The sequence below is a fragment of the Capricornis sumatraensis genome, chromosome 23, assembly GCF_032405125.1.
Source record: "Capricornis sumatraensis isolate serow.1 chromosome 23, serow.2, whole genome shotgun sequence".
NCBI classification, from domain to species: Eukaryota; Metazoa; Chordata; class Mammalia; order Artiodactyla; family Bovidae; genus Capricornis; species Capricornis sumatraensis.
This window is the reverse complement of record NC_091091.1, coordinates 26,178,753-26,203,667: the sequence shown is the minus strand read 5'-3', so window position 1 is coordinate 26,203,667 and position 24,915 is coordinate 26,178,753. Positions and strand designations below refer to the sequence as shown.

General features: G+C 42.0%; 1 protein-coding gene across 1 annotated transcript in view; it reads right to left on the bottom strand.

Annotated features, from left to right (window-relative positions):
- Window positions 1–15,150: 15,150 nt before the first annotated feature.
- The window catches only part of SORCS3 (sortilin related VPS10 domain containing receptor 3), a 635,061-nt gene continuing 625,296 nt past the window's right edge, over window positions 15,151–24,915 (bottom strand). Inside the window, exons 25-27 of the mRNA XM_068961512.1 lie at window positions 24,440–24,545; window positions 16,184–16,344; window positions 15,151–15,215 (exon numbers count right to left, since the gene is read on the bottom strand). Of these exons, the coding sequence (XP_068817613.1) occupies window positions 15,151–15,215; window positions 16,184–16,344; window positions 24,440–24,545 (332 nt within the window). The remainder of the gene's footprint in view (window positions 15,216–16,183; window positions 16,345–24,439; window positions 24,546–24,915) is intronic.

Sequence of the window (24,915 nt, the reverse complement as noted above, 5' to 3'; positions counted from 1 at the left end):
TGGCAAACCAAGGGCAGCTTGGACTCCCATAGATGACCACAGGGTGCTTGCAGCTTACCTCTGTTTCTAATCATTGGTTCATTACTATAGGCAGTGTTCATATTTTAGCCCACTTGAAAGGCTGGTTTCTCTCTCCGCTACAGAGCCATAGTCTGTCCACTACCTCTGGGTTGTAACTAGAGGGATATGGTCTGGATAATTCCTATAAAATGTAAATATGGTTTTCTTCATTGAGAGTTCCAAACCAAGTCACAAGGATAATGTACAGACCAGAGGCACTCAGATAAGCATTTGATAAATGGGGGCTAAGTGAGGTACAAGAATTCTCTCATATAATCCTCAAATAGTACCATGGAACACCTACTATTATTATTTATACTTTGAGATGAAAAGAAATTAAGGCTTAGTGATGTGAATTCACTTGCCAAAGTCAGCAGCCAAAGGTGACAGATAAGACCCAGTTCTGTTTCTGTGGTCTTCATCATTACGTCAAAGAGAGACATAATACAGAAGACCCGCTCCCACCCAAACTGGTCCAGACTGCTAGCAAGAGCAAGGCAATCAGTAGTTCAAGTTACGTATTCACCAATCACACTCTTAGTAGTTATGGGCTTTGGGGAGAACAATTGCAAAGAAAAACCTAGAAAAGCCTGGATTTAAGTAAGTAAAAGATAATGTATGAGTAGATAATTTCTTTATAACATAAGTGTCCCAGGGAATACCTTCCACATATATAAATAAAAACATGAGTCTGGGTGTGTATGTATGTGTGAATATATATTCAGACCTATTGATGCAAAAATAGAGAAATTCACAGGTCATATAACAATTATTGTCAGGAACAATGAGCTGGTCCTACTTAGCAGTAATTGAACAAGCTAAGATGGTAGTGTTTTCTTTGGCAAACAGAGACGTTAGAAACTTAATTAGCAAGAAAATCTCTCATCGTGGGAGGTTGTGGGTCATACCTCCTCTCTCCAGACAAGGGCTCCACAAAAACAGTTTGTGCAGTGATGAAAATCTGGAGATAAATAATGAAGCAGGTCTCCAGTCCTTGGGAGAGAAGCAGGGCAGCCTTTGAAAGTATCAGTTAGTGTTGACTGGACGGAGGGAAGAGACAAAATATAAGCGTTCCTTTCATACTCCAGATGTTCCCAGTAAACAATCACTCACACACCAGACATTCCCAGTAAACAATCACTTTCAAGAACGCTCAGCTTGTGTGGTCAGTAATCATTCCTGAGATTGAGGGCTTAGCAGCCACAGAAGACAACTCCTAATAGAGGCAGGGCTGTTGCTGTGATAGGCCATTACACCACAGGTGTGACCCATCCCAGAGGAGGCTGGGGTGTTAGAGAGAGACAGTGACCCCTCTGGGGCAGGAGCAACAGTGAGGCATTAGCAGCCAGCACTCACAGAGGCTGGTGCTGGGTGCGCTGCTGTAGTCGAAGAAGTGCAAACAGGCCCAGGGAAAGGCCAGGAAATTGCTTTCATTCTCAGCTCACTGCTGTAGCAGCTCTCAGCTAGTATATTAAATTCATTACAGGATGGGGTATCTCATTTGGTACAAACAATGGCCTGATAAGACAGAAAGGGCAGACATCATTTCTCTTCAAAAATCAAATCCTATTTTATAGAAAAGGAAATATGCCCAGATAGATGGAATAACTAGCCAAAGACAACCAAAGAGGTTGAGAAGACTTGGAACCAGAATCTAGGACATCTGATCTCAGTTCCTTGTCCGTTTCTGCTACATCTCTCTGTCTCTTGCCCCTCTCATGGTGAAAAGGGAGAGAAGAGTGCTGATAGTACAATTCCAGGTTGTAGAGCAAACACATGGGAAACAGGGAACATGGAGGAAAATTGAGCTAGACTTGCTAGGAAGGCTTGCTGAGGGAGTCACAACTCGGCTGGATTTAGATGGATGGAGAGAGTCTGAGAGCTTCTCAGACTCAGGTAGTCCAGAGACTATAACAGTCCTGGGTATATCTGGGGTATGGCATGTGGATCATTCTGGAGAAAGGCTAGATTTGCAGAAGCATCGTTCAGCTGTGTGTATGCGTTGGGAAGAGTGGTGTAGCTCATCTTTCCTCTCACTTATCTATGTACCCAAGCATGCCCTTTTCTAGCTTCTAAATTCAGCCGTATTTTCTGGTTGCATTAACTCCTGAATAATTGGTCCCACATGGTGGAGAGTTGCATGAAATTGCTTTCCTCCACCAGATGAAGAGGAATAAAGTTCTTTCAACTCAAGATACAGATGCTATGGAGCAATGGTAGGATTTTATAGAAATAAGATGGTGTGAAATAGGACAGTGCATCAAAAATGCCCCACTCTGGTCTCAAACACTCCTGAGAGGGTCCCAAGAGTCTCATGGGAAAAGACAAAGGGAAACCAATTACTACTTTCTTGTTCCTAAGACCTGGGCCACAAACTCTAAATGCAGCATGTTTTAAGAAACCTGAGTGATACTTGTGACTTAGCCTCGATATTTATGAAGCCTCTCTATCAACCTTTCCTGTAAGCACCAGTGAAATCACAGGATATAATGGCTCAATCTATTTTATGAAAATATAGAAAACTATAAGAATGCATACAAAAGAAAACTTTTTGCTGAGGGCCAGCCACCTCGTAGCAGCACAATGACCCAAATAATTAACCAAGAAAGGTCAACCAACCTGTGTTCTAGAATCTGAGCAATCAGACCACTTTCCTCTCCTTCCTTGAAGAGAAGTAGGGACAGGGGTATCAATGGGAAGTTTCTGCCTATGAGAAACCACTAGGCTAAGCGAAGACATCAGGTAATTATAATAGTTCCCAACATGCAGATCAGAAAAACAAACCCAAGTGGACAGCCTGGATTCCTGTTAGAAAACCAAAGGGACCCTGGCATGGTAAGTTTTGATGGGGAAGAAAGCGTTAGAGGAAAGGAGTGGATACGGGGCCTGGTATTGGGTGCTAGGAGTTTCTACACAGATATTCTGCCTATCCAAACTTTCATCCTTCTACCTACACCTTTGTTCATTTTTATTTTTAGGACTGGGTCTTGTATTGAGTTGAAGTGGTGACCCTCCAAAAGACATAACCACGCAGACTCTGTGAATGTGACAGGTTTCTTAGCTGGAAAAGGAATCTTTGCCGATATAATTAAGGATCTTTGAATGAGATTAATCACCCTAGATTAATCAGATGGACCCTAAATCCAATGACGGATGTCCTTATGAGACAGAAGGGAGAACATACAAATGAGTCATGTGAAGATGGAGGAAGAGACTGGCAAGATCCAGGTACAAGCCAAAGAATGCCAAGAATTGCCAGCAGGCAGCAGAATCCAGGAGAGAAACAGGAGATGGAGTTCTCGTTAGGCTTTCCAGAAAGAGCCCAAACTTTGCCACACTCTGATTTTGGACTTCTGGCCCTAAAACCATGAGGGGATCCATTTCCATTGCCCTCGGTTACCTGGTGTGTGATAACCTGTTAGGGCACTCCTAAGGAGAGGAATACAGCCAGCTGGGTGATGTTCCATAGGACTATCCTTAGTAACAATGGTGTGGGTGGATGGATGAACCACCAGGATGCTACTTGCTCATGTACCCCAGCCATCAGAAAACAAGGTCATCAACCAGCACTGTAACCTACACCCAAAAGCGGGGTGGGGGGGCTTCCATAGTTCCTCTGGAGCCAGCCATCCCACACAGAAGATTCTGGCTTTGGCCCCCAGGTAGCCCTGGGGCTCCAAAATATTCCGTTAAACCCAGCTCAAGCACTTCTCAGGGCCCCTGGGAAATATACTCAAATGACTGAGACGTTCTCCTTTTTGGCAAAGGTCTTTCATCAAGCAATACTGAGTGTATTTTCCATCATTTTCATATCACAATGAAGAGACAAACCCTGTTAGTGTGTGTTCGCTGAGCAAGTTGAAAAAAAAAAAAAAGGCAGATGTAAAATGCAGCAGCTTGGTACACCCAGGGACCAGCTGGGGCTTGGAGCGTCCATGAATCTTAGCAGTAGCCAGCGAAGCGTAATTCAATCTTTTTAACTTCATGATATATATTCATGTCAGTGGCTTTAAGATAAGAAAAAGACTTTAGTGAAAAATGAAACTTCTGATGAATAACTTGGAAGACTGTTGAATAATATACAAATATTTCTTTCTTCACAGTCAGAGAGATGCCAAATCCTGCTGAATTTTCAGCCCTGTCACTGCCATTCTTTTCTAAGGAGAACAATTTAGGAGGAGGAAAGAAAAGAAACCTTGGCATTTGGGGAAGAGGGAGGGAGGGAGGGGGAGGGGAGAGGCCAGGAGAAAGAAGGGGAGGGAAAAAAACTCAGCATGCCATAATTGAAAGATCCTAAAAGATGCAGGAAAATTGGCACATTGTTGATAATAACCATAATAACAAAGTTAATGATAGGCTCCTGGAAGGCCCTCGCTTGGTCTCAGATTTTTTATAAAGAGAAGGAGCTGTTCAGCTGGCAGGCAGGGCTGTTATTTGAAATGCAGCTTTCATCCTCCAAAAGCCCACCAGCCTCCTCACTGGCAGGGCCGCTTGTCTCCTTCACTGTCCCAGCCCTCAGTTTGCCTCTACAAAATTATTGCTATCTTGGCTGTTTTCTGAGACTGGACAAAAGAACAGGTGGGGTGTGGGGTCAGTGGCTGTCTTTTCTAATTGTTTTCCATTGTTCCCTATGCTAGGGAGGAGAGGCAGCTCTGGGTTGACGAATGGGCTGCAGCAGGGACCCGATGCCCGAGGGGACTGAGGAACACTCCTTGGGGGTCTGAGCCTTCCTGTACTGCTTCTACCTTAGCAAGGAGCCCCTTGCGCCCTGACATGCAGGTGTCCTCAGTTCAGTCACTCAGTCGTGTCTGACTCTTTGCAACCCCATGGACTGCAGCACGCCAGGCCTCCTGTCCATCACCAACTCTTGGAATTTACGCAAACTCATGTCCATTGAGTCGGTGATGCCATCCAACTATCTCATCCTCTGTCATCCCCTTCTCCTCCCACATTCAATCTTTCCCAGCATCAGGGTCTTTTCAAACGAGTCAGTTCTTCGCATCAGGTGGCCAAAGTATTGGAGTTTCAGCTTCAGCATCAGTCCCTCCAATGAACACCCAGGACTGATTTCCTTAGGATGGACTGGTTGGATCTCCTCACCATCCAAGGGACTCTCAAGAGTATTGTCCAACACCACAGTTCAAAAGCATCCATTTTTCAGTTCTCAGCTTTCTTTACAGTCCAACTCTCACATCCATACATGACTACTGGAAAAACCATAGCTTTGACTAGACAGACCCCTGTTAGCAAAGTAATGTCTCTGCTTTTTAATATGCTATCTAGGTTGGTCATAACTTTTCTTCCAAGGAGCAAACATCTTTTAATTTCATGGCTCCAGTCACCATCTGCAGTGATTTTGGAGCCTAAGAAAACAAGTCTGTCACTGTTTCCCCATCTACTTGCCATGAAGTGATGGGACCAGGAAAGCACATGTGTCCTAGGAAAGCACAGAAGGGTGAGGGCAGAGGGTGTGCTCACTTAGGCCCAAACTGTCATACTCTAGATGTTTCCTATTTTATTTTCTTCACAAGACAAATGAGAAAATTGAGGCTTGGGAAGATAAGCATCTCACCCAAGACCACACAGGGAGGAAAGGCAGAAGCTGGAATTGAACCAACATGTAAGCCCTTCAAAGGCTAAATCCTTCTGATAGCATCATGAGTCTGCCCCTAAATGTGGAGGCAATGCCCTAGCCATGTCTGTGGTGGGACATGATCTCTGAATTCTGAGAGCTCAGAATTCAGAAATCCACTAGATTTGGAAAACCATTATAAACATTTGATGTGACTTTCACTTCATTTTAACAAAGGGAAGTTATGTGATACACTGATAAATGCTCATAAAAAACATATACTATAAATGAAAAATTGTTTAAAGAGCAGTCTATCTTCCAAAGCTGCTGGGGTTAGTTTGAACGTGCTTACCTTCCATTTTATGTATCTTGTGGGTCACCGCATCCAGGTTCATGGCTTCTATAGATTCAATTCTGAACCTCTAGCTGTCACCCTTGTATCAGATGGTCAGCTGGGAGCTAAATCTCAAGGAAGAATTTTGCTCCAAGTTTCCCCTCCTTTCAAAATGTCTTCTAGCACTAGGCAATGAGTTCTTCACCTCACAGTTCACACAGAATCTCTCACCATGTTTGATAGCCACTTAAAACCTTAATTGGTGTTGTTTGGTTCCAACATTTGTTAACAACGGCAAATTACTTACAGATGGGATGGTGCCAGCAAAATTGCTCAACAAAAAAGTTTTTTTTTTTTTTTTACTTTTGTGAAAGAAACAAGACAAAAGAGTAGCACAGAGCAACATAAGAGCCCATTTCTTTTGCCAAGAATCTTGAGTAATGATTTCCTGTATCTTTTTAATACTCATTGTGAAAGACCTAAGTAATTAGTTTCTTTTTCCATTTATAGAGACCAATAAACCATTCTCTCATAGATATTATGCTACCACAAGTCTCGTGAAATTATTGTGCATCTCTGACCTATAAATGTTCTTACTTTAATTGTGCTTAATAATCAGTATTGAAGAACAATCTCTTATGATTTTTTAAAAAGTGTATTAAAAAGGACTGTAATGAAATACCTGGAAATCTACTAGATCTTGAAAACTTCTATAAACATTTAATATGATTTGCACTCTCTTGTTTTTTCAAGTTATGAAGTGAACATACACTCATCAAAAACATTTGAAGTTCATATAGAAAATACAAACTATCCTGTGCAAATAAGGTCCACATTTTTCTACACATCTGACTTGTTATTTTCTAGTTGTTTTTCTAGCCAGTTTCCTACCATTCCCCCATTCCCACTCATCCTCCTGTTCTGCTACTTCCCAACTTCTAGAGCTCTATCACTTTGCTAGAGAAAGAAAGGAAAGGAAAATGCTAGATACAGAAAAATGTGAACAAAGACCAACGTATTTAATGCCTAGTGTAAATGCCATTTACTTTGCTCATTCTTTCTCAGTTTTTACCACCATCCTTCCTCCGGATGGCAGGATAACCCCTCTCCATCACGCTATTAGCTCTCTCTAAACTATCGGAGCATTTTGTCCCATGAGACAGTGCTATAGAAAATTGAATACTTACAAGAACGTAAGGAGACACGGGTTTGGAGACCTGTTAGCACCCATGGAAGTGATGGCTGCCTCTTTCAAAGGGATGCATTTGAAGGGAAGGTATGAAGCCCGCCCGTTGTTAAAAAGCCTACCAAGATCTGAGTTCCACCGGACTTGAAGCTTTTCCTCCCCCTACCTGCCCTCCCTATCGCCTGAATGAGGCTCCGACTTGATCAGTAGGCAACCAACATGCCACTAATTAGGAGGCATGAGGCGTAGCAGAGGATGATTAGCTCGTGATGAGCACATGCTGCCTAGAGTTGTCTTGTTACCATTATAAATAGATTAGAAATCTGGGGAGCATCTGTATTCTCCCCTCACAGAGGAGAATCTGAAATTGACAGGTTGAAATGAGAATGTGTCAAGGAGAGCTTTGTAATTGACAAAGATTAACTTTATTTCTCTCACCTCATCTCTCTCCTCTTCTTCTCTTGGCACCCCACCCTCAGAATATCCCAGCTGCCAATGAAAGACACCCAGCAATTCTCTAATTGAACCATAAGATTTTGGAAGGTCAGTGTAAGAAAACCATTCTGGCATTCCAAGGACCAGATGTGTTGTTTATGGAGACAGTTATGTGCTTCCCAGGTGATTCTACCTGGAAACCAAGAAAGGCAGATTAGTGACAAGAAAAACAATTCTTTTCTGTCTCTGTTGCCTCTGCACAGCCTCCTTTCTCTTATATCCACCATGCTTGAACACACTCTTAACGGCAGCCAGTCCTGGACCATGGGCAGTGATAACCCTGCAACTTAAAAAAAAAAAAAAAAATTCACAACATGGAAGTTGTAAGTTAAGTTTTATTTGGGGTAAAATGAGGATGTTAGCCTGGGAGACAGCATCTCAGATACCTCGGAGAAACTTCTCCAAAGAGACAGGGGAAGGTTAGTATGTACATGACTCTGGCACAGGAGGAAGACATGCACTCAAGCACACATTTTTTTTTTTTTGCAGGGTTTTCTGCTCGTCACAAGGATCAGTCATTACCATGAAGGATTTTAGTTGCTTTTCTAGATATGAGGCAATATAAGAATTGGGCTCACAAAATCAGCTCCTGAAAATATCTAACTCTCTGAAGACCTGTTCTGCCAGGTTTTCCCAGAGCACAGACAACCTCATTTGTGCTCTCCATTCTGAACTCCTTTCAGGGGGTGTTGTAGGCCAGCGGCTGCAGCAGCCCATGATTTAATCCTTGTAGAGGTAAACGGCAAGCACCCAGGGCAAGTGCCAATTAATAGCCGACAACACTTTGCAAAAGAGAATATGCAAGAAAAGACCTTGTTGTGTAAGAAGAGGCTTCTAGGATAGGCTCCAGGAGGAGAACCAGGGCTTTCTTGGTGCAGCGAAACCCCTGGAGTCCAGCAGCCTTCAGCACACGGGGCACTCTGCCACGGACATTTCAGCGGAAGTTTCTGTTCTTCGTGGACTGGACCACGTGCTTTCTCAGGAGCAAATCACTGGAGGCCCCACTGTCTCTAGTTCATTTCCAGTGGCTGCAAACAGCACCATTCCCCAGAGACGAAGCTGTAATGACAGATGGCATGTGTGCCTGTCATGATCTATTTTCTTCCATCTTTGCTGACATTTTGGGAAGAATCTGTCTCTTGTGCTCACTCTCTGAAAGAGCTCTTCTTAAGCTGTGACCAGAGTCAAAGGCAAGAAACCATTTCTTTGGTACCTCCATTTATATAAAAGGTATTTTTTTTTAACAGATAATTGTTTTATCTGATTATTTTTCAATGCATGGAGATAAACTCAATCAGTGACCCTCAGAGAGGCTTCGAGGGACACCAGGACCTAGAAATGTAGATCACAAAAGCTTTGTATGAGAAGAGAATGCAAATAAAAAGCAAGTTATGTTATAAAGGTTGGAGTCAAAGCCATAAACAAGCATGGACAAACGGTTTATCTCCAGTAGAGTGGCTCTCTCCAGGGCATCATTGCGTTCTGCAAGTCTAAGCATGGCTCAGGACCTGAAAACCTCCAGTCTTCAGTTTTATGAGGCATTTCTGACAGTCCTGATAGGAAATGTCCATTTTTTGTCCCCACTATATAATCCAAGTAAGATTAGACCAGTTATATTAACAGCAATAACAAAAAGCAATAAAATAAGCAGTGACTTTAGGGATCAAGGTATAAATAGTGGATTTTAACCAAAAATCTCTTCCTCTCAGCTGGGGATGATGACATGTCAAGTAATTCTGAATTCTTTCTCTAGCAGAATGGCTCTTGGCAAGAGACTAGTCATTAACTTTTATAACTTGAGGCCAGGAAGGACAGAGGAGAAGGATCTAGCACAATACAACTAGAGCTTCTCAGATTCAATTATTTTCTGCTAAGGTCCAGTTATTTCAGGTGGGTTTACTCCAATTATTGGTTCCCTGATGGCTCAGTGGTAAAGAATCCTGCTGTCAAACAGGAGATGTAGGTTTGATCCCTGGGTCAGTAAGATCCCCTGGAGAAGGAAATGGTAACCCACTCCAGTATTCTTGCTGGAAAATCCTATGGACAGAGGAGGCTGGAGGGCTATAGTTCATGGGGTTTGTAAAGAGTCAGACATGACTTAACGACTCTGCCTGAGCACTCCAACCATTCTATTTGATCACTGTTCCAGCACTTCTAGGTAGACGTCATTATTGTCAATTTATAGACAGGGAAACCAGACTCCAATGATGTCATTGTACCCCTCCAGGTCTGAGATAATTTAAAAGCAGAGCTGTCAAGTTGGTTTTTGCGGTGGGTTTTTTTTTTTTTTTTTTTTAGATTTTGAGTCTCTGAATAAATTGAACACTGGCAGAGACTCTCCTGTTTTGTATACAATGTCCCATTGGTTTCTCTTTGAATGAACTGATATTTCATAATGATAATCTGGTCTGAAAACACACAGGCAAAGAGCAATTTAACTCTGCTACTGTGAAGTTAATGGTTAAGAAGCTAAGCTTAAGGACCTGGTGATGCAGATACTTTGGGAGGTAATTGTTGGGCCACATCTGGTCCCCTTTGGCTGTAACACTGGACTGGACAAGAGAACTTGGCAGGATCTGGTATGTGTGTCAGGATGAGGCATTCTCACTGCTTATATTTGCTCTCTGGCAAGCATAATCTGAACAAAGCCGAATGTTTTGAAAGGCAAACAGCAGGGTGTGTGAAGCTGGAGCCTGGTAGCTGTCTGTTGAGCAGCCTTACTTCAGTCCAGTGAGGGAAGCAAGGACATCAGGCCTTAGGCTGCTAAAAAGGTGGGTCAGCAGGGAGATGGCAAGTGGAGGTGAGCCTTTGAATGATGAGCCCACCTGGGAAGTCAGATTCTAAAGCATTCTGTACATTATGAATATGGGGGCCATACTGCATACCCAATTAGACTCAGCTGACTCTCGACAAGGGCAGTTGGATCAGTTCTGCATTTGCTGAGGAGGTATGCGATGGAAATAATACTGTCCTACAATAAGGAGGACATGGATTCTATCTTCAGCTCTGCGCTAATCTGTAGTGTAGCCTTAGAGCAGTCACTTTCCTCTCTGAGTCTCAGTTTATCCCTCTACAGAAGAAGCAAGTTCACCTAAGCACTCCTAAGCACTGGTCTCTTGATAACTGTGGAATTGGCAGTGTGCTTTTCACATCTGTGGAAACCAAAACTATACAGTGAGGCAGACCATAAGGTGTTTTCCTTTTACAAAAGTAGAAATTGCGGTCTAGAATGACTTGCTGACTGTCAGAGCTCTTCTAATTCCTGGCTTACTATTTGTTGCAGGGCACAATCCATCACCACCCTGACTCAGTGTGATTTGCTTTAGGTAACTCAATCAGGGAACTTGCCCATAGTTGCAGCTGTTGCCCAGGAGAAAATGAGCAAATTTGGAAACTGTTCTCACTTCTATAGGTCAAGATGCCTTGTATCATGGTAACAGGGGCTAGGGGAGGTGACTTTTATCCCAGTGACTCTTACTCTCGCTATTTTAGTGGTAGACAGAGCAGTGATTCTCGAACTTCAGTGCTCATCAGGATCCTCAGAGAATCGGCTTATGGTGCTGATTCTGGGGCTCTGGCTCCAGAAGACTTATGTAGGCTTACTTCTCTGGTCTGGAACTGCCTTAAAGACAGTTCCCATTCACAGAGAACCCTCACCACCAGTGAGACATCCTGCATAGAACTCGCTACAAAGCCAGTCACACTCTCTGCTGTCTGCCTTTCTCTGTCTACCACCGAGCAATCTGCCAGGCCCATGCTGGTGGTGGGTATGGAGGCTATATTTTTAGCATGACTTTGCTCAGATGAACCAGTTGACTCATTCCATTTTACCACTGTATTTCATTTTAATCCTCGTTAATCTGGTGAGGCAATTTCATCAGCCAGGACATAAAATTAACATGGGAAGAACTCAGATCTCATGGAAAGCAAAATCCAATTCATTTAGGAAATTCTCCTTTGACTTAGGATAGGACTATTAGACACCCCACATTATTGGAGAAGTTTAAAACCATTAAAAATCCCTTAAAGATGGGGGCCACTTTATGTTATGAACCACTGAAGTTAGACCCCCAAACACCACTTCTTTAGAAGTACCATAAATGACATTCTCAATATCTGTAATTTTTTAAAGGTGTGTATAACTCAAGAAAAGTTATAGCAAGAAAATACATAATTTTAAAATGCATTCACAGAGCAAAAGAAAACCATCTTTGTTTTATCCTACATCTTCAAGTGAGTTCAGAAAATACAATTCCAGGATAGTCACTTATATCCAAAATATGGGCTACTATTGACCAAAACTTCTGGTTTTTTGGGTTTCTGGGATCCGTGGAAATGTATCACATATTTTGAATACTAAAACATTAAAACATCTAACTATAGCCCTTATTCTAGGTTTTGGTTCACTCCTTACTACCTAATATGCAGGAGAGCCACTCATTCCGCCCTCCAAATTCCTCACTCAGTGTGGGAAAGAGATTTGTTGCTAGTTTGATGCATCAATCAGAATACAAAAGGCTTTAATAAGGGATATATAACTTACTTCATTGTGTATAACAGACTCTAGATCCAACCACATATCTACAAATGACCTAGTTCCATTCTTTTTATGGCTGAGTGACATTCCATTGTATATGTGCACCACATCTTCTTTATCCACTCATCTGCTGATGGGTATTCAGGTTGCTTCCATGTCCTGGCTGTTGTCAACACTGCTTCAGTGAATACGGGTGCCTGCGTTCTGAGGTGACCTAGACGGGTGGGCGGGAGGGCCAAGAGGGAGGGGATAGATATAGACATACATAGCTAATTTGTTCTGTTGTACAACATTGAAAAGCAACTATACTCCAGTTTTTTAAAAAAATTAAAAAATAAAAAGGATATATATCTTGTTGGTTTCCTCTCCTCTTTTCATTACTCCTGCTGAAATCTTTCAGACCTGAGGTGGAGTCCCACCTCTACTACTTACTGGGAGCTTGTGTCAGACTCAAAGGCCTTGGGATTATAAGACGTCTGCTCAAAAGTCCTGGCCACAGATATTTGGGATGGGAAACTTGGATCCTGATTCAAATGGGCCATCTAGTGAAAGGTCCCCATGGGGTGACAGGAAATGAATAGGTAGACTAAATTGAACTATTGTTCTCAATTCTTCTTACCCTCCCTAGATTGGAATTATATATCCACACCTTTTGTCATGTAATTCAGTAATGCCTCGCACCAGTGTCTATTTCCCAGCCTCTTAATATTGAACATGGCTGTATGGGTTTCCTTAATTAATGGAAGGTCAGTGACAGTAATAGAGGGGCCATTTTGAGCCAAGGCCTTAGAGGATAGCGTATGCTGCTGGTCTTACTTGGAATTCTGTGATCTACCATGAAAATAACATCCTGTGGGGGGCTGCTGGTCTCAGAATGATAAGCAGAGTTGAACCAACTGAAGGGTGCATTCCGGAGAGCCTGGTCAACCCCAAGTGAGCTCAGCCAAATCACAGCCAACCTGAAGACTCACAAGCAAAGCATCATCTGTTCTTATACACTTGTCAGATTCTTTTACCCATGGAGAATTATTGCAGCAATAGTTGACTGATACAATAGATCAAGACAACTGCCCAAAGAGAGAACTCTCAGCCAGGTATATAGCTTTGATGTACAAAAATACATTTATTTTCAACAATTTCAAAACCACTGTCTTTTTTTTTTACAGTAGAAATATTCAAATGGAACAATAAAACCAAGAACAGTATATGTACATATACTGTATATATAGATATGACTCATGCATTTGTATTCCAGTGTTTAGTACAAGTATTGCAATTGTCTGCCCCATTTAACCCTTGAAATGAAAAAGCAGGATCTTTAGAAATAGTCCTAATTCTAGGCTGTAGCCAGTCCAATTTCTCGAGGTCACATTCTCTCAATGTCTCACAGAGAAGGATGTGAACAATATTCCACAAAAATGGACAGGTACAAAATTTAGCCTCTCCTCCCATATATATATACAGTATGCCTTTTCTTTAAAACAAGTGTGCTCAAGCTGAGTCCAAAATAAAACAATGCTACAGCATGGTTTCAAGCAACCCTCCTAAAAAGAACTGGCATGTGAAATGTGTGAAGGGACTGGGGTGCGGGAGAACACTGGCTTTGAAAGTTACTCGCCCCAGATGCAAGAACTATCTTAAGAGAACTGAAGGCAGACATTTGACTTTAAGGAAGTTGTGTACATCTGACAAGCAAGTAGCACAGCTTTGCTAAAATCAACTTCGACTAAGATCATTAAAGGCTAGACCCCTATTTACCTGCAGGGTTTGCACAGTCACACGATTCCACTAGTGCTGGCTCCCTTCCCACCTCTAACTTCTCCCAGGCTGAGGCACTCATGGACTCAACCTAGTGCCCAAGGGACTTTTCTGAGTTATGAATAGCCAGAGAATTCCCTGTAAGCATTATACAATTCCATGGAATCCAACTGGAAAACAGGATGCCATTTATTTTTTTAGATCCATTGCCTGGCTTCTTTAGAGAAAACCTCAGACTGATAACTATCCTCAAACTCATTCTTCTGGAGGGGAAGCCTTGTTTGCCCATCTGGGTTTCAGTTTGAAGTCTCTAGTGGACTTCATCTTGCAACTTCTTCCACATCACAAATGGGACCAAAAACTCACATGTTCTACGATGTCACTCTTGTCCTACCTTTACCAGTTGTTTGTTTCAAAGAAGTACTCCCCCTCCCCACTTTATATATAGAAATAGAAACCAGTGATGGCAGGGACACAGAGATGCAAGAGTTAAGTGCGACAGACAACTGGGGAGCATCCAGAACCCAACACATCAAGCAGGCCTGGGGGTGGGTCAGCTCCAAAGCTGAGTGCATAAGCCAACAGACGCATCTTTCTTTTTTCAGTTTTCTTTTTTACTAAACATTAAATTATTTCTTAGGAAATAAAAAGCTATTTACATTGTAATTATATACAATAAGCCATCTGCAGCCTCGCAATGGACATGCATGAGGCAGGGTCTCTTCTGACAGGTGTGTACTTTCTGCAGCCATGCTCACTCCCCACCAACCTACCTTCTACAGATCTAACTGGGAAATGGTTTCTGTTTTAGGTGGGTGTGCTGGGAGGGAGGAGCCGGGTACTGGTGGTTTGGTGTTGTACGGGGCAGGGAGAGGATGGGAGGTTAGTGGAAAACCAACCCAACTTAAAAAATTAAAAAGACAGACCACAAGGGAAACAAGATTTCTTGCAGTATAAATGGCAGAATGAAGTGAGAAAGCCATGGGAAGATGCATCCTTTGCCCTTAGCACAAAAATAGCCATTTATTCTTCGTGGCTCATAATCAGCTAAGTATGCTTTGCCTCCCAAAGCTAAGCATCTGCCTGCTATTCATGGGGCCCTTGGTAAACAATAGGTAAAAAAGACATTTTCATTTTTCCATAATAAGAGTAATAGGAATCATCAAAAATAAAGTCAGAAAGATGGTTGACCACGCAGCTTGTTGGTATTAAACACTAGTGCAGTTGGGGATCTCCTTTGTGCTTTCACTGTTTGCAATGGTGGCGATTCCTCCTGCAGGGGAGAGAAGACAAAGGAAGGTAAGGATATGCATGTCACAGGAGAATGGATCTTTGCTTTGAACGTGAAGTCACTCAGTCGTGTCCGACTCTTTGCAACCCCATGGACTGTAGCCTACCAGGCTCCTCTGCCCATGGGATTTTCTAGGCAATAGTACTGGAGTGGACTGCCATTTCCTTCCCCAAGGGATCTTCCCAACCCAGGGATTGAACCCAGGTCTCCTGCATCGTAGACAGACGCTTTACCATCTGAGCCACCAGGGAAGTCCAATACCAAGCCACCTTGCTGTGTGTTTATCAAACAGGGCAGCTGGGTGGTCTATCCTATCAGGTCACTGCCTTATCTAATCTGTGTTTAATGTTTGCCCTCTCCCATGCCAGCACACAAGGCAGCATCAATACCTTGCCATCTTATACTCTTGTGACTCAACAGTACTAGCCAATAGGAATTGAACACTTATGTGGCAGGCACTGTGCTAATGACATCGCCACTTTATGATCACGACAATCTTACAAGGCAGGTAATGTTATTCCCATTTCACAGATGAGGAATATGAGGCACAGAGAGACCACAGAACTAGCAGATTGACAGAGCAAGAAAATGAATCCAGGGCTCTCTGATGGCAGACTCCCTATTTGTGTGATTATTAGGATGCATAATCTTTGCCTTAAAGGAAAAAAAGAAAAGTCCAATAGTAATGGATAGTTGGCCTCAGCCCTCTCCCATTCAGACTCCAGCACTTTGGATCTTGATCGACTTTTAAGAGAAAAAGTTCTGCCAATTTCATGTGGTCAGAGGAGGCAGACACTTTAAAACCTGATTATGTCAGGTTTTATGTCACTGAGGCAATTGTTTGTTTTCCCACCCTCTAGACTCTACCTGAAGGACAGGCTCCGTGGGCTGGCTGACTCAGTGTCTGGAAGACAGAGGAATCAGGAGCTTGGGGATTCCAGTACACATACCTATGACCCGGGTGTCCAGCTCTTTGTCCAGCAGTTCCTCGGGCTCGGTGAAGTCGCTGAGTGTGATTTTGGGGGCGTTTTCACTTTGGCTCACTGACCCAATCATCTCCTGCTCCTTGTCGTGTTGGACTTGAGCATAGATGTTAATCCAGGGTATTTTCCTACATGGGACAGGAGCAAAATCAGATTGTAATCACAGGGCGTGCCACACTGAGGCAGTTGGAAATCCTGGGTGATAATGGGGAGGAGGAAGCTACAGGATCAAAGTCAGGGAAAGGGGCTGGCCACACAGATACTGTCTTCACGAAGGCAAAGAACACAAGGAGGGACCCAGATGCCCAGGAGAATTGTAAACCACGGAACTCCCCAAGGAATTCACCTTTTTCTGGGGCAAAACCAGCAAGTGTAAAGAGAAGGGCAATACTATTGACCAGCTGTGGATTAAAACCCTTAAAATATTTACCAGCTATTACATTTATAAAGGAGCTGAACTTTGACACTATGAGGTGGCATCATAGTGAAAAGACAGCTTTTTCTAAGTTTACATCCATTTAATTAACTCACATTGGTTTCCTTTATAAACAGGAGAGGAGATAAAAGACTTATAGCCACTGCTACCATTTTCAGAACACCATCCATGGACCAAGTATCGTAAATACTTCCATAGTCAGTTTCCTCAGCTGTTTAACAGGAATAATAATAGCTTTCTCTTAGGATTGTGGAGAGGATTAAGGCAAGAATTGCTCTTCTCTGTTCAGTCACTAAGTCATGTCCATCTCCTTGCAACCCTATGGACTGCAGCACACTAGGGTTCCCTGTCCTTCACTATCTCCCAGAGTTCACTCAAACTCATGTCCATTGAGTCAGTGATGCTATCTAAGGTAAGGATTAAGAGAAGTAACTTCCTTCAAAGACACCAAAGTAGGAGGTTTGTAAACAAGGCAGACAGACTCGAGTTTGAAGAAGCAGGAAGCTTAAGACTGAAATCTTATAGGAGTACTTATCTCCTGACTCATCTCTGTTATTTCCTGACCCACTGTGCACCAGCTTCTGTAGCCTCCTTTGATTTCTTCTAATCCCACACTCCTTAAACTTCAATGTGCTTATGCCTCACCAGGTTCCTATTAAAATGCATTTGTTGCTCTAGAGGTCTGAACAGGGTGGGTTGAAATTCTACATTTCTGCCTAGTTCCCAGCTGGGTGATGCCGCTAGTCTGAAACCCAATCTTTGAGTTTCAAGCGTCTAATACATCAGGCTTGTCCCCACCTAGGGGACCTTGAATAAACTGTGCCCTCTGTAACACACCTTCTACTCTTTTTGTGATAGTGTCTTTCTTGCCTGGAAGAATTTGGCTTATAGGCCACACTGAGAGGCCTCTCCTGACCACTCAGACTCTCCCACCATAAATGTGTAATAACAGGATGGTGTCTGTGAAAGAAATGAATAGGGTGTTGGTTTAGGGTGATGGAATAGGCCATGTGTGTGGACTTCTTTTCTGTCTTTCTCTCCCACTAAAGCCCCATGTCTGCAAGGTCAACATTTTCCATTTTCAATGCTATACACTTAACATAGTGCTTGGGATGTGGTTTATATTCATTAAGTATTTGTTGAATAAATAGATGGATGGCCTCAAAGCTAATGCTCTATTTTCATTTATTATGCCCTCTAACAAAAAGACCACACTTCTATCTTAGAATTTTACAGGTAGAAGAGCCCTGTCTTACCTCATTAAATGGTGGGGAAATTGGCCTGAAGTTCAGACATTTTCATGAAGTTAATTACTGGCATAGATGTTATTAAAACTCAAGGCATATGACACCCATCCGAATACAGAACATTCTGTGAAAGTGTGAAGCAGAATCACTCTGTTGCCCTAGTGCCAACCAGTTGTATTTTTAACCATCTACGTTCCCTTCCCTGCTTCAACCCCACAACAAGGTAGAATGTGGGCATTTAATAAGGCCTTCTGTAGCTAATTTGGAAAGCCCTCAAAGTATGTTTGAAACATGGACAGTTTCTATCTTTCATTGACATCCAATTTTCATGTTTTTAATGGCTGCTTTCCATACATTAAGGGAGGTGTCCCTTGACTCCTACTGGTCTAAACTAGCTTAATATAATTTACAAGAACCTTAAATGAATAGATTCTGTGTGAGGCAGCAAACCACAGGCTCTCCTAATGTGAGTAATTAAAATTTCATGCTAGCCCTTACTTTCTTCTTATCTAAATAGAAAGGCAGCCTAATGACTTAGATTTCTTCTCATCATAAAAGTACACATTACTCATGAATGTTGGGATCAACTGTAATATTTATTAGGTGCTGGGGCAGTCAAACCACTCCTGATCACACAAGTCTGGGTACTTCAGAGCTTCAGCCAGAGATCACTGTCTCCTCCTTCCTGCTTTTTTAATGTTTGATACCTGTGAGAATTTGGATATACTTGCCCTTACAAAGATTGCTTACCTTATTTGCCTCTCCGAAAACACACTTTTTTTCAATATTTTTAATAGATGGTTGGAAGAGAATGAATTTTATGTCACAATTGGCAGCATTTAATTTTTTTTTCAAATTGCTGTTCATTTTTTTAACACATCCACCTCTAAGACTTTTGAGACTATAAGTCAAGACTAAATCCCACTTTGCAGAAAAGAAAGGTGGGAAATGAAGTTTAGAGGCACGTCCTGAGCTATACATTCATATAAGTTTTAATAAGAGGATCTTAATAAGAGGAGTAAGATGGATCAATCCAAATCATCTATACAAATTTCAGCTTTTATTTGTTTGTTCCAACTATGATTAAGTGTTAGAAGCTTGTGAGAAGAATTTAGAAGAAGCAGAGTAGGCTTCACACTATCATGAAAGCCTTACTGGGAAAAAAAAAAAAAAAAAGACTAGAAAATACAACAACCCAAAAGTCTTCTTGGACAATAAGAAAAAAACAAATCTACAGTCTAGAAAGAAGGTGGTATTAGGCAGAATTTTCAGAAAATCACAAAATGATTTTTTATTATATTTCCAAAGATATCACAAAATAGCAGCCACTATCCAAGAATAAGATCAAATATAGTCCCTTAACAGAGGAAGGAGAAAAGAGTTACTATGATCTCCAAGATTCCTTTAAATAATTCAATTCCCCTTTTATTAAGTGACCACTTAGGATGCTGAGATTGTAGACAATGCCTGGTACAGAGCAGGCATTCAATAAATGTTTGCTGAATGAATTACTGGCTTAATGAATTAATATCGGAGATGGCAGAGAGAAAGTTTGGGGTCTGAACACAGAGCCTGTGAGTGATCTAGAAGCAGAAAGAGAATGACACTTCCCCTAGCCTGTGCTGTCCGAGTGTCTGCTAGTCAGCTATCGCTATTTAACTTTAAATTAATTAAAGGTAAATAAAACTGAAAATTCCATTTTTTTCACCATACCAGTGGCTACTGTATCAGGCAGTAGAGATCATGAAGACTTTTCATCACTGCAGAAAGTTCTATTGGACAGAAATGAAAGAAGCAAAGGAGACTCTGGGAACCATGGATAAGAACCTGACCTTGACTTGCTGGCAGGCCAGGTACCCTCCATATAGCCATCGTTGGAGTTCCAGGTGGGTAGTGAGAGGGAAAGGAGAACAAAGAAATACAGGGAGATCCAATAGGACCTCAGCCAACAGGCTTGGGCACTGGAAGAAAAGCTTCCAGAAAAGTGACTAGAAAAGACAAGTTAACTGATGATTGGTTACTCTTAACTGACTCATTGTTTATCCATTTTAACTAGTATTTGTTTCCTGTATCCTAATTCACTGCCAGGGACATAGAAAGGGTTGACTGGTATTTAAGAAAGGGTTGGCTGGTATTTAATTATTCTACAGAGGCAGAATAATTCAGAAATGCTATTACCTAGCATAGATTCAAGTACTAAAGTCTGGACATTAAGACATAGCTACATTAATAAGTTGGCTGTCTGGTGGCTCAGACGGTAAAGCATCTGCTTATAATGTGGGAGACCCGGGTTTGATCCCTGGGTCGGGAAGATCCTCTGGAGAAGGAAATGGCAACCCACTCCAGTACTCTTGCTTGGAAAATCCCATGGATGGAGGAACCTGGTGGGCTACAGTCCATGGGGTCGCAAAGAGTCGGACATGACTGAGCGACTTCACTCACAAGAGAAGAGAAAGTTTTCTTAAGTCACAGGATACCTCTGGCCTTAATTTGGAGACACCTGACACAAATAACTCTTTGCAGGACTTCTACTGGCCCCTGTTCTCAGCAAACGTGGAGTTCTAGGAGCCAGAAGTGATAAATCTGGTTTAGCTGATCCTCAAGCCTCAGCAACCACCAGGCATCCCCCAAACCAAATCTCTGAATGAATGAAACTGTGCTTTGTATGTAACTGAAGTATCTTCATAAATGGGTATTGCTCTGACCAGACCATCTCTATTAATATATTGAATCTTTGCTAATTGGATAAGAAGGATTTTCCCTTCTTCAAATGGAACATGGTAGGTGGGTTGACACATCATGATCCAAGAGGACATGAACCCAAGCATTAGTCTATATATGGAGAAGGATGGTAAACCCCACTTTGTCCTTCTAATGGAGAGTGTGGAAGGATTCCTGCTGTTTGGCCAGTGCGTAGATGTACACTGAGTAAAACTTATTATATATATATATTTTAAGCCTGAGAAATCCACTAGCAGGGAGCTGACAGGGGCTGGAGGAAGGGAAGGTAGAGTGAAGCATGTTTACCACTGATCTCTTCTAAAAGCATTACAGAGTTTAGAAAAATTCCAAAGCTATAGTTTCAAAATTCATCTGACAATAAATAATGATACTTTTACTTTACACAGACTTCCTGTGATGCACCTTTCTATGTCACTGATACATATGAGCCTACTATGTGCCAGTTTGTGACATAGAGTCACCTTCTGGAGGCACACTGTTATTCAAAATAGCTTAGCTTTCAGGATTTTTTTTAAGTCATGAAATTGTAATTTTTTTCATGAAAAATCATGAAATCTAGTACATATTATATGCTAGATATAGATATTTTTGCCTTGAAAACATGTAGCAAACCTATAAAGTATTATTGCTTTTCCATTTTACATATGAGGAAATGAAGGCTTAGTTAGAGAGGCAGATTCAACTGCCTAAGGCTGCAAGCGCTAAAATAAAACTGAGTCTGTCTGATTTTGAGTTTACACACTTAACCAGTATATGCCTTGTCGATGCATTACATTATGTAAATAATGGCACAGAATTATTGATTTCAATTTCATGTTTTTAATGAGTATCCTATTATATCACCCCTTCTCTGGTCTTCAAAAATAAATTTTGAATATTAGTGGGGTTTGGTTTTTCTGATCTATTTACCTTTAGAAATAGGGAAAATAGGGAGGAGGATTAAAAATGTATACTTCTACATGCAAATTTATACAGAGATACTGGATAATAACCACTATACAAGTATGTATGTGTATGTGTGTAACCAGATTTCAGCTATATTTTCTCTATTTAACATCTGAAGTGGGGCAGTGGTAAAGAATCCACCTGCCAATGCAGGAGGCCCAAGAAACATGGGTTTGATGCCTGCGCCAGGAAGATGCCCTGGAGTATGGATGGAGGTTCATGACATTGTACAGAAGACAGGGAGCAAGACCATCCCCAAGAAAAAGAAATGCAAAAAAGTGAAATGGCTGTCTGAGGAGGCCTTATAAATAGGTGTGAAAAGAAGAGAGGTGAAAAGCAAAGGAGAAAAGGAAAGATATAGAAACTGAATGCAGAGTTCCAAAGAATATCAAGGAGAGATAAGAAAGCCTTCCTCAGAGATCAGTGCAAAGAAACAGAAGAAAACAACAGAATGAGAAAGACTAGAGATCTCTTCAAGAAAATTAGAGATACCAAGGGAACATTTCATGCAAAGATGGGCTTGATAAAGGACACAAATGGTATGGACCTAACAGAAGCAGAAGATATTAAGAAGAGGTGGCAAGAATACACAGAAGAACTATACACAAAAGATCTTCATGACCCAGATAATCACGATGGTGTGATCACTCACCTAGGGCCAGACATCCTGGAATGTGAAGTCAAGTGGGCCTTAGAAAGCATCACTACAAACAAAGCTAGTGGAGATGGTGTAATTCCAGTGGAGCTGTTTCAAATCCTGAAAGATGATGCTGTCAAAGTGCTGCACTCAATATGCCAGCAAATTTGGAAAACTCAGCAGGGGCCACAGGACTGGAAAAGGTCCGTTTTTATTCCAATCCCTAAGAAAGGCAATGCCAAAGAATGTTCAAACTACCCCACAATTGCACTCATCTCATACGCTAGTAAAGCAATGCTCAAAATTCTCCAAGCCACGCTTCAACAATACATGAACTATGAACTTCCAGATATTCAAGCTGGATTTAGAAAAAGCAGAGGAACCAGAGATCAAATTGCCAACATCTGTTGGATCATCAAAAAAGCAAGAAAACTCCAGAAAAACATCTATATCTGCTTTATTGACTACATCAAAGCCTTTGACTGTGTGGATCACAATTAACTGTGGAAAATTCTTCAAGAGATGGAGATACCAGACCACCTGACCTGCCTCTTGAGAAATCTGTATGCAGGTCAGGAAGCAACAGTTAGAACTGGACATAGAACAACAGATTGATTCCCAATCGGAAAAGGAGTACGTCAAGGCTGTATATTGTCACCCTGCTCATTTAACTCATATGCAGAGTACCTCATGAGAAACGCTGGACTGGAAGAAACACAAGCTGGAATCAAGTTTGCCGGGAGAAATATCAATAACCTCAGATATGCAGATGACACCACCCTTATGGCAGAAAGTGAAGAGGAACTAAAAAGTCTCTTGATGAAAGTGAAAGAGGAGACTGAAAAAGTTGGCTTAAAGCTCAACATTCAGAAAACGAAGATCATGGCATCTGGTCCCATCACTTCATGGCAAATAAATGGGGAAAACAGTGGAAACAGTGTCAGACTTTATTTTTTGGGGGGCTCCAAAATCACTGCAGATGGTGACTGCAGCCATGAAATTAAAAGACACTTACTCCTTGGAAGAAAAGTTATGACCAACCTAGACAGCATATTAAAAGGCAGAAATATTACTTTATCAATAAAGTTCCATCTAGTCAAGGCTATGGTTTTTCCAGTAGTCATGTATAGATGTGAGAGTTGGACTATAAAGAAAGCTGAGTGCTGAAGAATTTATGCTTTTGAACTGTGGTGTTAGAGAAGACTCTTGAGAGTCCCTTGGACTGCAAGGAGATCCAGCCAGTCCACCCTAAAGGAAATCAGTCCTAAATATTCATTGGAAGGACTGACGTTCAAGCTGAAACTCAATACTTTGGCCACCTGATGCAAAGAGCTGACTCATTTGAAAAGACCTTGATGCTGGGAAAGATTGAGGGCAGGAGGAGAAGGGGACAACAGAGGATGAGATGGTTGAATGGCATCACTGACTCAATGGACATGAGTTTGAGTAAGCTCCGGGAGGTGGTGATGGACAGAGAGGCCTGTACTGCTGCAGTTCAAAGAATTGGACATGACTGAGCGACTGAACTCAACTGAACTGAGAAAATACAACCCTGGAAAATTCCATGGATAGAGGAGCCTGACAGGTTACAGCCCTTGGGGTAGCAAAGAGTCCAATACAATTGAGCACACACACAGGCATTTCTCTACTTAGTCACCTTAGATGAGTGGTAAGCTGTAGAAAAAGATCTCCTAAATATTTGAGATCCTACTATAGAAACTTAAATGAGGTCTGAAAAACCCTCAAACTTCTCTTCTAGAAAAGAAACTGACTTCATAGGCTCCCCCTCATTTTCCTAGTGTTGTGTCAGTCACTCAGTCACCTCCGACTCTGTGATCCCATGGACGATGCCTGCAAGGCTCCTCTGTCCATGGAATTCTCCAGGCAAAAATACTGAAGTGGGTTGCCATTCCCTTCTCCAAGGTATCTTTCTGACCCAGGGATCAAATCCAGGTCTCCCCCATTGCAGGCAGATTCTTTACCATCTAAGCCACTTCATTTTCCCAATTCAACATAATTATAAACTGGAGAGATTCATATTAAGTCCATTTACTCTCTGACCCTAAAACATGTCCTGTTCTTTCCCAAGGCCAAATACAGCTTCAGGGAAAGTTAATATCACATATTTGGGATGAGTTTAGCAATGTAAGTTACAGGAAGAATCAGCCCCCAGGAACCTAGCCCCATGCCTAAAATTGAGTGACGGCAGCACATACCTTTTAAACTTGTAGATCAAAAACACAGCCAGGCCGACAAACACTACTGACAAGAGCATAAGCACGGCTGAGCTGCTGTGCCCAGCACTAGAGTCCACCAGCGGAGCTAGGAGGAAAGAACAGACTTGCTCATTCGGAAGCTATTAGCTGGGGGGAGTCTCCATTGGAGAATGAGGCCAGCTGGTCTCCAACCTTATATACAGCCTTCGATCGCCCTGCATGCTATCTGGGCAGAGGAAGCTTGGCTTCAGTGAGGATGGTACCCTGATCACAGCTTCTTAGGGAAAGTAAACTCCTTGCTCTGCCTGGGGAAGCCTGCTGTTCCTGCTGTAAATTGTACTCAGCTAAGGGGAGCAGGAATAGGGTATGAATGCTCCTTTTCTTAGACACCGGAGTGCTTGTCAATATGATTATAGGTAATAGAGTGTTTCCATTTCTTCCTCTAGTCAATTCTGGTAAAACGTGGCTGGATGGGC